Genomic DNA, 13,908 nt, shown 5'->3' on the forward strand with positions numbered 1-13,908 from the left:
CTTCTCAAGCATCCTTCAAGCCCTTAGCCTAGAAAAGTCCATGATTGATTTTTTAGAAGGATTTAAGGAAAGCTTTGCCTTAGAAAACCTTCTATCAAGAAAGTAACTAATATTTGCTTTAGGTAGAGTGGTTTAAAGACTGCTTTAATATTAGATATCCCTTCCCCCAAACAAAAGTATCTTGGCCGCTCAGTCCCTCTGGGCACAAGAGATTAATATTACTGAAGGTGACATAGGTTGGGAGGCACAAGCAGGACAGAGTTTACACACTGACAGCATAGGTGACCCCCTAAGCAAGGTCACTTTAAAGACATCAAGGTGCCTGCTTGACCCTACGCATCTTTTCCACCAGCCTGATGTACTGGCTGGGGAGCCATTCCTTTGAGAGAGTGTTATGAGGAAGTCTGCGTTGAACTTCAAATAACAAATTAACATATTAACAACCATTAACACTTTAGTCTCCATTTATCAGTTCTCTAGAAGAGAGTGCAGTCTGGGGGAAAGAGATTGGGAACAGAAAAGTTTCAAAGGGTGTCCTTTGTGAGTGTGTCACAGGAGGGCGTTGGGTCCTGGGGGTGATGACAGTGGTCAGAGGAACTCAAACGTGAAATGCAGGAAGCAGCGAGAAACTGCCACCTACCTAACCATGTGTGCAGGTTCGTCAGCTATCAGGGAGTGATATTCGCAAACAGTGATGTCCTGCAGACCTGCTTCTGCTGAACCATTCATCCCAACAGGATGTCGGGCCATGGGGAGGCGCTGAGACATCCCTGGGGTGAGCTGAAGGCACTAGAGCCTCAATAGGCAGTAAGAAAAGCTGCTAGGAGAGGGGGAATGCCTGGCACGTTCCATCTTCACTAGCCGGCACCAAGCAGAAGCCCAAAGCCTGACATGGAGAGAGTCATCCCAGACAGCTTTCCTACCACCAAAGAAAAGTGGAGGGAGGGTTCTCCTTTGCCACCCATCTCTCAGATGCCTTGTCCTTTGTGCTTCCTTTCTTTCTCAGTTCAGCCTTTAGTGTTCACGTTAACCTACTTTTCAGTTGCATGTGTTTGTTTTTTTGTTACGTTTTAAGTGCCCAATGTACACTTTGGCTCATCTTAGGCCCTACTCTGTTTTGAGTGTAAGGACTAGTTCCTGGCCCAGAACAACTCCTCAGGAAACAAAATTACAAGTAGTATTAACCAAGGAAGTGCATATAATAATCGACTTAAAGCAGCATGCTTCCCAGCTGACCTTTGATTTTGAAGAAATGACATACCCATTTTACCTCCAGGCTGCGATAAGTGCATCTGGGATCTGACTGATGACCTTCGGTTAGCAGCGCTCTCCATTGAAGAAAGCAAATCCAGTCTGTTGAGTGTGTCATCTGGTGCCGCTGCTCATAGGCATGTGAATGAAATCAACTCCACCATCTACCTCCTCAAAGTATGCAGGAATGGTATACCTTCTGTGTATTTTCATTCTGGTTTCATAGGGTCACTCCTGGTAATTCCTATCCATTTTGGTATCTGAGTCCAGTGGTTATATTACAGATTGTTAGACCTAGGAAATTATGAAATTGATTACAGTCATGAACTCCAGCCTAAACCAAGAGCTGTCATCTGTTAAAAAGGTTAATATGGAAAATGAAATGACTAAAAAACTAGTATCTGTGTACAAAGCTATTGATGGAGGAGAAACACTCTTATTTCAGTGGAGCTGTACATTGGTTATTCAAGTCAACATTGCAAACATACCATTACCTTAGCTTCAGTTTGCTGTGTTTTCAGTAGTTTCTCTAAAAACTAACACACACACTCTCATTCTCTCTTTTCTCCTTCTTCCCTCCCTCTCTCTCCTGCCCTTACCTTTCCTTCTCACTGACACACATTCTTTCTCATCTCACACACACACTCAAATACACAAGCACACTCACATGCTCTGTTTCTCTTCCTAGATCTAGTGGTTAACATCTAATAAGCAAGTTAAAGACAGGCAAGAGTCAAAAACCATAACAGTGCTTGTATATCTAAGCTTTAAGAGGTGTTTTTTCCCCCCTTTAAATCATGGGCTTCAATCACAACCAATGGATATTTTTTAAAACAATAATGATTTGATGAAAGGATAATAGAATTAATACCAGCATACTTTTTTACTTTGTTAGTCAGTTTAGCATAATGGTTAAGAGCATAAACTTTGACACCAGAATGCTTGGATTCAAATCCCAGCTCTGACACTTACTAGCTATGTGACCTTGGGTAAGTTATTTAACCTCTTTATTTTTCAGTTACCTCATCTGGAATTGAGGATAATTATTATACCCATCTCATGGGTTGTTGAGAGAATTCAGTGAGGTGTTATATGCAGAGCAGTTAGAACAGTACCTAACATAGAAAGTGCTCATTACTCTGCTTTTTGGAGGTGCAAATGATATCCACAGCAATTGCCCAAATGTGCAAAGTGTAAAACAAAACAAAAATCACAAAATTGTAAACCTGGATGGTCTGGATGGAATCTTAGTGAGTACTCTATTCCCAATTTAGGAATTGTTCTTAACCAGACTCATCTGTTTGGACACATGAAGGCACTAATTCTCAGAGGAGTTACCCAGACTCAGTCCTTTTGATACCACTTGAATCCTCTTTCCCCAACAGCACAACTTCAAGGTAGAAATAATTATATTATATTATATATAATAATATAGCTGATGGGAAGTCAGTGCCAAGATTGAAGGGCTTACTCCAAAGTAATCGAAGGAGAGCTACATTTGGACCAAACTGCTTAAAATGGAAAAGAAAGGGGAAAATGGTCTGAAATAAAGAGAATTGTTCTCCTTACACCAAAAAGAGGAAAGTGAATTTCTAAACTCCATTTGCACTGATTGACGTGGGTTATCATTTCCTCCAAGACCTGCGAAATTGAAGTTTTAAGGCTCAGACACCCAAGGCCACTGCCAGTCTATATTGTGCCTTTGTGCAAATTTGGAAAAGATACCCTTTCCCCAGAACCAGCACAGCCCAACCCAGAATCTCCAGCCTGGTAAGTGGAGCTTGCAGAATTTCTGCCCCTAGAGCCCTCCACCCCCTTGTGCAGACCTCAAACTTCATACCAGCCTGCAGTAGCCTGTGGACCCCACTATTTTGAGAATAAAGGCTCACACTCTGCTCTGAGTCCTCTTACACTGAAAGAGTTTTCTGCATATTTTTACAAACCTGGTGTGCACCTCTACTGACTATGGAAAAATACGTGTTTTTTTTTCCACAGACAAAATTGTCAGAAAGAGAAAACCAATATGTCCTAAGAAAGATACAAATCAACAATGCTGAAAACACAATGAAAAGCCTTCTGTCTGACGTGGAGGAATTAGCTGAAAGGGTATGTGTTCAGTTTCTGGGACTAACTTCAGAGACGGGATTTAGCTGGTGTGAGACTGGCTAGTCACAAATGACTGAGGCTTAACACAGCCCAGAAAAAATGCAGTGACCCAGGTGCCTTAAAATAAATCAAGGCAAGACCTGAGGAGAAAGTTAATATACTTGGTCTCTACTGTGTCTTCCCATTTTGATTGGTTTCCTTGAAAAAACAGGTTTATGGAAAACTTTCATTGTATTTGCTGCTGGTAAATATGGTTGATATATGTTTTAATTAGGATAGTCGTTCAGCTGTTCACCTTAACATTTTATGGCTAAGAGCAACAGAACATCCAGAAATAAACTTTATTATATAGAATATAAAATTTAAATGTTTGCTAAAGTATGCATTAAGTAATAAAAGGAAAGAAGAGAAATTGTGTTGAGAAAGCAATTTTGCAGTTTGGCAGGAAAAAAAATACTTTGGACCCTCATTTTATACCATATACTAAAATAAATTTCAGACAGATTAAATACTTGAGTTTAAATCTCAAATCTACAAGAAAACAGAACTAGATAATTATTAAACCTTGAAAGGAAATAACAATACATTTAAATATAGTGTGAAGAATTATAATAAAAAGAAATAATAGATTTGACAAGATAAAATTTCAAATACCTAGTAAAACAACTGAATAAATGAAAAAAGTCAACAAGACTAAGAAAAATGTCGAGGGAAATATGACTTGTAAAAGTTCTCACAAATTAACAAGAAAAACATTAAAACATGAGCAAAGTCAATGTGAGAGACTATTAAATACATTCCCCAAGAGCCTAATGGAAAAATATCCATCCTCTGTACTAATAAAAAAATACAACTAAGCCACAAGGCGCCATGTTTAACATGTTAAAATGTTTAACACATTTTTTTCCCTGATTATGTTCCACCAGTTCTGCCCAGAGTACTCTGGAATTTCTGCTTTCAGATACTGATGTTTGACGTTATAAATTGTTGAAGTTCTTTTCAAAAACAATTCTCATTTTCTACAAAAATAAAGGTTAAAATAACTCTGATAATCTCTTTTGACCTTGGACCTCTTAAACTAAGAGATTATGCTTCTAAAAATGTGAATTACTCTAATTGGATCCTTGGAAGATTCAACTACTTTTAAATGCATATAAAAATTGTGTCCCTCGTTCCCATACAATGGAGCATGTTAATCCAACCATGAACGTTTGAAGAGCAGTGAGATTGCTTAAGTTTCAAAGGAAATACCAAGAAAGAAATCTTTGTGAAAACTCGTAATTTCATTTGTGTCATGGCTAGAACTTGCTGAAAGTGTCTCAAATTCTTGAGGAAATGTTTTCACCAAGATTAGTTCCTCCCATAGCTCAGACATGGAGTTACTGATTCTTTTGTTGTACAGTTTTCCTACTTCCAATATAAGTTAAATGCAGCCTTTCATGGGGAGGAAATAGTGCAAGCTTGAAAGGGACATCACAGTAGAAAAGGCTCCTGAACAATGAGAACAGACCACCAAAGCCAGAAGTTGATGATAAAGCGACTGGAGCATTCACCCAGCTGTTGCCATTGATTCTTATTGAAAATAACATCCTTCTGGCGACCTGGCGATGACACAAACAGTCCTGATGGTGAAGGAACCTGCTGAAACATTTTGAAACAAACACCCAGAGAGGGTCTTAATGACTTCTCAAGCATTCTTCAAGCCCTTAGTCTAGAAAAGTCCATAATTGATTCTTAGAAGGATTTAAGAAAAGCTTTGTCTTAGAAAGCCTTCTATCAAAAAAGTAACTAATATTTATCTTTAGCTAGAGTGAAGGATTTCACTGTAGATTCCCACAGTGTGATAAAAAAAATCACAGTAGTGTTGCCTCTTGAACTTGAAAATACGGTTGATCCTTGAACAATACAGGTTTGAACTGCACGGGTCCACTTATATGCAGGTTTTTTTCAGTAAATACGTACTACGGTATTACATGATCCACAGTTGGTTGAGTCCGCAGATACAGAACCTCAGATACAGAGGGCCAACTGTAAAGTTATACATGGATTTTCAGCTGTGTCGGTGCCCCCAACCCCTGCGTTGTTCAAGGGTCAGCTGTACCTCTGTATGCAAAGTACCTGTCACATGAATCTCATGTAATCCAAACCTCACAATTTATATTAACCTAAAGTTACTGTGTTTTTTCCCTACCTCCATATCTAAGTCCTCTAGCCCCCTTTTGATAAATCTTACTGCCTTTTCCCACCTGCTACTTCTGGGAAACCCCTACAGGATGCCCATGCATTTGTGTTCCCAAATAGCTGCTGCTCAAAAAGGTCTCACTTGTGCCACTGCTGGTCATGTCTGTAATGAAATTACCAAAGCCTATGTCAAGATTCCACTCTCCCATATTCCCAAAGCCACCATGCTCAAAGTCAGAGTGGGACTAGGCTACAAGCAGAAGTGAAGATGGTGGCCCTCTCTCAATCTCAGTGCTGCCTTTTGCCATCTGGATCCAAAAGGTACACTGTAGAGCCCAGTCTCCAAGGGCTGGCCCAGGAGGGTGCTGCACCATTCCCTCCACTTCTCCATCTCCTCCATCTCTTCCCTACTCCTTCCCTATGGGGAGCCACAGCAAAAGCTCCCCATATATCAACACCTGCAAAGATCTTTAGGGTTGGGAGGAAAGTGGGTCACTTCCACACATCAAAAGCATCTGAGCCTGATCTCCGAGCCTGATCTCCAATCCTGATAAAAAGACAGGACAAAAAGTCAAAATATGTTTCAATTCCAATTGACCAGAAGATTGAAGAACTTTGGCCTTGGCCTTGCAGAATATTAAAGCAAGGAGCAGAAGACAATGCTGAAGAAGTTCTCAGAGGCCAAATCATGAAGAACCTTGCCCACCATGCTCATCCTGTGGACTTTGGAAGATACTGGAGCATTTACCTACAACAATGAGCTGATTAGGTGTGAAGTTTCAGAAACATTCCTCTGAAGTGGGGATGGTAGGTTTAAGACTCTGAAGACAGGGACACCGTCAGTAGACTGCCGCAGTAGTCCAAACAAGAGTGGTCAATTGCTGCCTTGTCTTCATTGGAAAAGAATTTGCAGTGAGCAGTGGTAAAGTGAGACTGTGGTGGTGGGGACCAGGAAGAGAGGCCAGAATGACAAGTGGAATAAAAATGTTTCAGTGACCAATTGGATATGAAGACTTGCAAGGATGTAAGCTCTGACTTGGAGAAATAGATGGCCAAGACTAAAAATTCAGAATGGATTTCTCTGGACCTTTTAAGGGTGAGCTCTCTGTGGAAGCCAGAGATTTGAGTCTGTAGCTCAAGAGAAGAGATCAAGGCTGGAAAGGTATTTGGAAGTCAATGTTTAGGACATAGTTAAACCCAAATTAGGTATCACTGTACAGATTCTGAAATGGCACGCCAATATTCCTACTACCATTTTGTCCAGAAGGCCCCTGTTTATGCTTGTCTCCCAGAGTGATTATTAAAAGTTCCCCTTTCACTCTCAAAAGTGTCCCAGTTTAAACAATAAAGTATATGGCCATCCTAGATATTATCATCCTCAATAGTATTCTAGGTACACTATACTTTATGCACTGTATAATAAATAAAATTCTTGCCACTTTTTACATCAAATATGTACAAGGAGAATTCACTGTTGAGGTGAGTAAATGATTAATCCATTTGTAATGCTAAACATCAACCGGCTTATAGTTGTAAGCTAATTTTTTAATTTCAGTTTTTCTTAAAGCAGGGTGCACCTGTTTTACCATGTGCCCATATCATTATTTTCCTTCCATAATCAAAGTTAAAGAAAAAAGTAGAACTTTCAAATAAGGCGTCACTATATATTATATCCAGTAATTTTGCAATTTAAAGTAACATGTTCCTCTTTGCCGCTGTCTTTTATTAAATACATATATCTAAGCGCCCTCTGGTGTTTGTCAGAAGAGGTTGTCTTAGAGCTATGACATCCACCAGCTGTCTTTCATTACTTCAATAATTCAAAGTTTCCATATCAAGAAATCAATTAAATGAACACAGTAATAACAATAAATCTTTTTCCTTGAAGGATGAAGCCAAAGTCAAAAATATGCATGTTGTGTTTTTTAAGTATAACTCAATTTAAACTGGACCAAAAATCAACTTGTTAAAATTTTTTTAATGTTTTATATGTCTGTGTCCCTATTTTTTAAAGGCGGGGAGCCAAGAATAGATTCATCTTATTTTCTGTATCATCTAATTTTAAAGTGGCCACAGATTTTTGTGTCTCTGGAAAGCATTAGAACAGCATAAGAGGGAGACTGGAATTGAGGGAAAGAACATCGTGACTCAAGATTGCAATGTCCATTCAGAGAGCCCATGCTTTAGGGAAGGGGCTGATGGCCGCAGTCTTGCTGCGCAGGGAGCTTTGTATGGAGGAGATTTTGGATAAATTGCCCGATGAAAAGCTCCTGGAGCATGTGTCTGCTATGATACCATGTCTGCATTCTCTTCCTTGATGAAGAGCCACTTGCTTGGGTTATGCTTGGGAAGTGTAAAAACATTCCAGGTAAAATCATGGCCTAATCCTCCGGCTGGAACAGTGGATGAAAGGAGAGAAATTTGAAATAGCCACTGTCCTGTCCTGGGGGGGGTCTACCAGCCAGAACTCTGTGTAGCAGATCACCCTGCAGTCCAGTCAGGTACTGCAGCCCTTTGTCACAGGGCTGAGCCAAAAAGACACTGGATGAGGCAAGTGGGCACTTCACCAAATGCCAGACTGAAGAACTCCCCCTCATCTCAAATATAACCCATGAGTCAGTCTTTCTGATGCCAAAAGGAAGTACACGTCCCCATGCTGTGCATATAGGCCTGTGTCCTGGCCTTGAACCATTTTTTAGATTAGCTTCTGACCTTATACACACAGAGAGAAATACACACATACACATGCACACCCACACATCCTTTCTTCAGGAGCCACATTTGAGCTGGGATTTCATTTTGACAAATCCTACGTGGGAGCTCTGTGAAACAGAGTCGAAAGAATGAAAATGGCTTCTCAGGGAAGAACTTCATTCACTCTGAGCCAAAGCTGCTTGAGTAGTTATTTGTGCACAAGTGCCATCAATGTTGATGGGAATTTGGAAGGCAGCATTTAGCACAGTGAGCATAATCCTTTAAATCTCTGTGGTAATTCAGTTGCAGCAGTGGCTGGACCACCCAGAAGCCACTGAATGCATGGAGCATTTTGAGATCTGCCTGCTTTCTCAACAAGTTTCCCTTTGAACCTTTAAGCATTTCAGTCAGCACAATGTCAAACTGATCAGCAGACGTGGGTAATTCCCTAGTCTGGCATCTTGAGATACAATAAAAATTCAAAGGGTAAATTACATATATAGGATGGTTGGTTTGGGTTGAACTGTGATTAATGGCTTAGGAATAGCATCTATAATTCTAAAGTGGGTCATAACATCCGTCTTCATGCATGATTTCTGAGACCATGTTCTATATTCTAGAACTTTCACATGTCAGGGAAATTTATGTTTATGGAATACATTATGCCCACCCACCCCCACATGCACATACACAACCTTTCCTTCTTGCAAATTTAATCTGGTATTTATGTGGATAATTTATAGGAAAGTCAAGCCACAAGAAAGAGCCAGTTGGCTCAGAAGGAAAGCATGGATACCATTAACCACGCAACTCAGCTTGCAGAGCAAGCCCACGATGTGAGGGATAAAATCCAAGGTAAATATATTCTCTTCTGGTTTAGCTTCATGCCAAGGAATCTTTCATGTTATTAACAACAATAAAAATAGTGGCTACTGTTAGTGTTTATTGTGTGCCAGGACCTGTTGTTAGAGTGTTATAGGTTTAGACTCGTGTAAGATCTTCTTTCAAGTTTGTTTACCTGGGACTTCTGAGCACTCATCTCTGCTTACTATCTGTCTGTATTCAATAGTAAATGCATAGGGTAGAGGGAATTCCCTGGCAGTCCAATGGTTAGGACTCGGCGCAGCGAGGCCAAAAAAATAAAAAATAAATGTAGAAAATCATTCCCTTTCCAGGCATTTCACAGAAATGGAATGCCAAAATACCTTTCTGGTAGAGGGAATTACATACTGTGTTGTCTGTAAAATGCAAGAGTTGAGTAGGAGTCACATTTTTCTCAATTATTTGCAGTGAAAACACTGCCTTTAGAGTGGCAGTAAACTGTCCACTAATCCAAATTGTCCTAAACTGTCTCTATAATGCTTTCCCAAGGACCAGGCAGGCCGCATGCTCTGGTCCCCAATCCAGAAGAAAAGCCAAGAGGGGGTGTGGAAGATTTCTTTGCCCTAACGCATAAAATTGTGGCAGACTTTACCTTTCTTCTTGAGGGTTTACTTATTTGTGTTCTAACTTCTCACAAGTGCAGGCTGCATTTTGAAGACTATCTTAATAGCACACTGAAAGCCAACCTTCAATTTACTGACAGAAAACAGGCGATTGTGTTTGTTCTAAGATAAAGAGAATTTCCTTGGGTTACAGTCTGCTAAGATACAGTATTTGTGTGTTTCCATAGTTTTTATTATCCTATATATTAAGAGCTGGATGACAACTCCAGGTGCATCTCAAGGGCACAACGACAATAAAGGGACCCACAGTGGAAGATTCATATCTTTATACTGAGGTATAGAGAGCATATTCCAGGAAAAGGGATGTATGGAGCCAAGATTAATCTTTTGCTATATTTCCTTTGGTGCCCATAATACATAATAGAAACAAATGGTATGCATTTCAAACATCCCCTGCTCCCATCCTCACTATCTCATGCTTTTGCATCTACCAATAAAATATTCTTTTCCTATAATATTTTAGAGTTACTGTTGATTTATTCAAAAAGTAAGATTAAACCTAGATTAGCTGATCTCATCTAATTAAGAAATAAATGTCCCTCTAGGCAGCAAATAAAGCCAGCATCTTATTAAGCCATTGAGAAAAAAATGTCACCCTTCCTGTTGTAGCTCAAATTTTGATTCTAAGTTATTTCATTTGGAAAGAATCTAAGTCCTCTTATTTGACCCTTAGGGCATAGGAAAGAAGGAAGAAATACAAAAGAAATGTAAAGAGGAAACAATAATTTCCATCAGTTTTTACCTTTTTTAAAATAATATATGAACAGTCTCAAAGACCAAAGGCAAAAATATTATTCTCTGTATTTCCTTTTTCTAATCTAGACCAGATGTGACTAAAATAAAATAAGCCATATTGTAAAAATAATATCTGCATCAAAATGCCAAGAAATTCAGCATTGCAAGTGCTAGATCTGAGGAAAAGTATCTATGTTTAGTTTATTTCAGGAGTTAATATTTTAGACTTTACTTGAAAAGTGAATATTTAATCCCTTCGTAAGTTTCTTTTTTTTTTTTTAAACATATCTTGGTTTCCCTAAAACTTTCTCAGTAATATTTACAACACTGAAAACCTCTTCTCCCATTTATCTCCCTCTCTTCAGAATTCAGGGATGCTTCACAACACCAATAGTGTGTCATTCCTTATTCCCAACCATCTCCAAACCACCTCTAAAATAACTACTGGTGACCTTCAAGCTATTATCCATATAAAATACAAGCCCTTATCCTGGTATGATTTATGTGAGACCAGTGTTGTTTACCCATCTTGTCTGGCCAACCACATAGATCATAGTAAACCAAAGACAGACAATTTCATTTATGCCAGGAAGATAAAATGCTTCCTCTCCTAGAGCTGCCGTAGGACAAGGTGGCAATTACATAACTATCATCTGATCATATGTAGTAGGAAGAGGGAGCCAGAGGCCTGCTCAGCTCCGCCAGTATTCAGACAACTCATCTAATGCCTCTGAGCCTCAGCAGTCCCTGCGGTTCTGAAATTCTCCGTCCTACTTACAGATGTGGGGTGTGGGGTGAGAACGACCCAAAGTCAAAACGGCACAATCTTGACAAACAGTCATACCACAGAAGGCAAATAGCAATTGCAAAAAAAATGTATATATTAATGAGCAAAAACTCACATCCTACTATAGCAAACCTCTATATCATATCTAGTCTGTACGACAATCTGAAAGACTTATTTAAACAACTGTCAATATACACTCATTTTGGCTTAGAGCTTGGGTAAAATCCTTGGCTAAATTGCAATTAATATCTCCAATGCCTACTGCATGTGACAGGAGATACCTCAGAACATTTTCTCCATATTATGTATTTTATATAAAAGGTTGGTCAAAGACCCCAGATTTGTGTGTCTTAAATATTAACGGTTTTGAATCAGAATAGAAACCAGATTCAGCTGAAATCAGGGCAGGCTTTGTATTAATTCCATTCCTGTTCTGAAGACACCAAATGAAAAGCAAAGAAGAGTGATTTCCTTGGGTTTAACCTCTCCCTGGAATTTATGATGAACTCTGATGCCAACACATTCACAGCATGAACATCAGCGTGCTGTCTTTGCTGAGTCTCTCTTTCCATTTTAGGATCAGCCCTTCCCTTTGTCTTCACTGTCCGTGTTTTCAGTGACATCACTGTCAAATGCCCAGTCATCTCTCCCTACTGTCTTCTCTCACCATGTCCTTCCTTTCAGAGATCAACAACAAGATGCTCTATTATGGGAAAGATCAGGAACTTAGCCCTGAGGAAATCTCTGAGAAACTGGTGTTGGCCCAGAAGATGCTTGAGGAGATCCGACGCCGTCAACCGTTCCTCACCCAACGGGAACTTGTGGATGAGGAGGCAGACGAAGCCTATGAATGTAGGTATATTCGACTCCTAGAGCCCAGCACGTGTCTGCTTCCTTTGTGGGTCCAGGAGAGGACACCCAGTCACAGGGCAACATTTGGTCAAAGCAACCAATTCCCAATATTCAGTTATTTAGAGTTTATACGTGGTCTCAGGGAGTCATTCAGGACAACTTGACTATATGACCAGGATTTTTAGATCCAGGCCCAACCTTGAGCTTTTGAGAAATAGCTGAGATTCCACAAGGAATCTACAAAATTTTACTCCTGAGGAGAAGAAATAGGAACTTAACAGTTGGTGAAAAACAAGGGAAGGAAAGCTAAGGGGAGCCAATTACCAGAACTACAATAAGTCTCATTGAGAAGACAGTAAAGCTACAACATTCATGTTCTGATGTCCATGAATGACTTTTTAATGACTTTGAGCCTTCAATGGAAATGGAACATTTCCTTTAATGATTAATGTAGGTAACAAACCACAGCAGTATTTGTGAATCTATGACTTGGTCACTGTATCAGTTATAAATTAGTATCTCACAATCCACCCCAAACATATTCATTTAAAACAATAACCATTTATTTGCTTGTGATTTCATAGGTTGGTAATTTGGGCTGGACTCAACCTAGATAGCTCACCTCTGCTCCATGTGACATGGTTGAGCTCACTCACATGTCTGGGGTCTTAGTTGGAATGGCTGGGCCTCTCCCTCCATGTGGGGTTTTATCCTCAAGGAAGCTAGCTGAGGCTCGTTCATGTGGCAGAAGCCTTCCAGGAGGGCAAGAATGGAAAGGGCAAGGTCTTTTGAGGCCTGGCCTTGGAACTCAGCAATGTCATCTTCATTCTGTTGGTCAAGACCGTCCAGATTCAAGGGTGAGGAAAAAGACTCCGCTCTTGATGGGAAGAGTTACAAAGAATTTGTGTCTATTTTAATCTACACAATCAACAAAAGAAGCCCCAGGTTTGCGTATCATATTTTAGTTGGTACTGTTATCTCACAACATTAAATTCATCAGTAATTCAAAGTTTTAGCAGTTATTGGTCTCACCTCTAAATCTTGTTAGTTAATGCATTAATAAAGAAGCACAGGGCTTCCCTGGTGGTGCAGTGGTTGAGAATCTGCCTGCTAATGCAGGGGACACGGGTTCGAGCCCTGGTCTGGGAAGATCCCACATGCTGCGGAGCAACTGGGCCCGTGAGCCACAACTACTGAGCCTGCGCGTCTGGAGCCTGTGCTCCACAACAAAAGAGGCCGCGATAGTAAGAGGCCCGCACACCGCGATGAAGAGTGGCCCCCGCTTGCCGCAACTAGAGAAAGCCCTCGCACAGAAACAAAGACACAACACAGCCATAAATAAATAAATAAATAAATAAATTTATTAAAAAAAAAAAAAAAAAAGAAGCACATATATTATTATATTACCAATTTTTTTAATATACTGGTCTTTTTAATTCTATGTATTTTATCTTGTGCATTTTAAAACACATAAGGGATCTGAAGACTTCACCAGATTGTAAAGGGGCCCATGATACAGAAAGGGTTAGGAACGCCTACGTTACATCATTTTCCTACAATTGTCACTATCAACTTCTGTTAAAACTTACTGTGAATATTCTAGAAGAGGAACATTGTTGACATAAAGGCCTATTGTGATAGCAAACTTATAAGGTCTTAGAAACAGTAAGAAATAAAGAAGAATCTCAGGCCCATTTCTGAGTCAGGATGAGGCCAGCAGTCAGGAAGGCTGGAGCTCTGATGTCATAGCCAGATGCTTTCATGCTCCTTGCCTATTTTGGGATTTAACAAGACTCT

The 13,908-nt window shown here is 39.9% G+C and overlaps 1 protein-coding gene across 1 annotated transcript in view; it reads left to right on the forward strand.

Moving 5' to 3' along the window:
- The window catches only part of LAMA4 (laminin subunit alpha 4), a 148,189-nt gene that overhangs the window by 66,600 nt on the left and 67,681 nt on the right, over positions 1 to 13,908 (forward strand). The window contains 4 exon segments of the mRNA XM_036871934.1: positions 1,277 to 1,428; positions 3,247 to 3,357; positions 8,976 to 9,087; positions 11,944 to 12,111. Coding sequence (XP_036727829.1) covers positions 1,277 to 1,428; positions 3,247 to 3,357; positions 8,976 to 9,087; positions 11,944 to 12,111 — 543 coding nt within the window.

Source organism: Balaenoptera musculus, chromosome 12 (assembly GCF_009873245.2).
Source record: "Balaenoptera musculus isolate JJ_BM4_2016_0621 chromosome 12, mBalMus1.pri.v3, whole genome shotgun sequence".
Taxonomy (NCBI): Eukaryota; Metazoa; Chordata; class Mammalia; order Artiodactyla; family Balaenopteridae; genus Balaenoptera; species Balaenoptera musculus.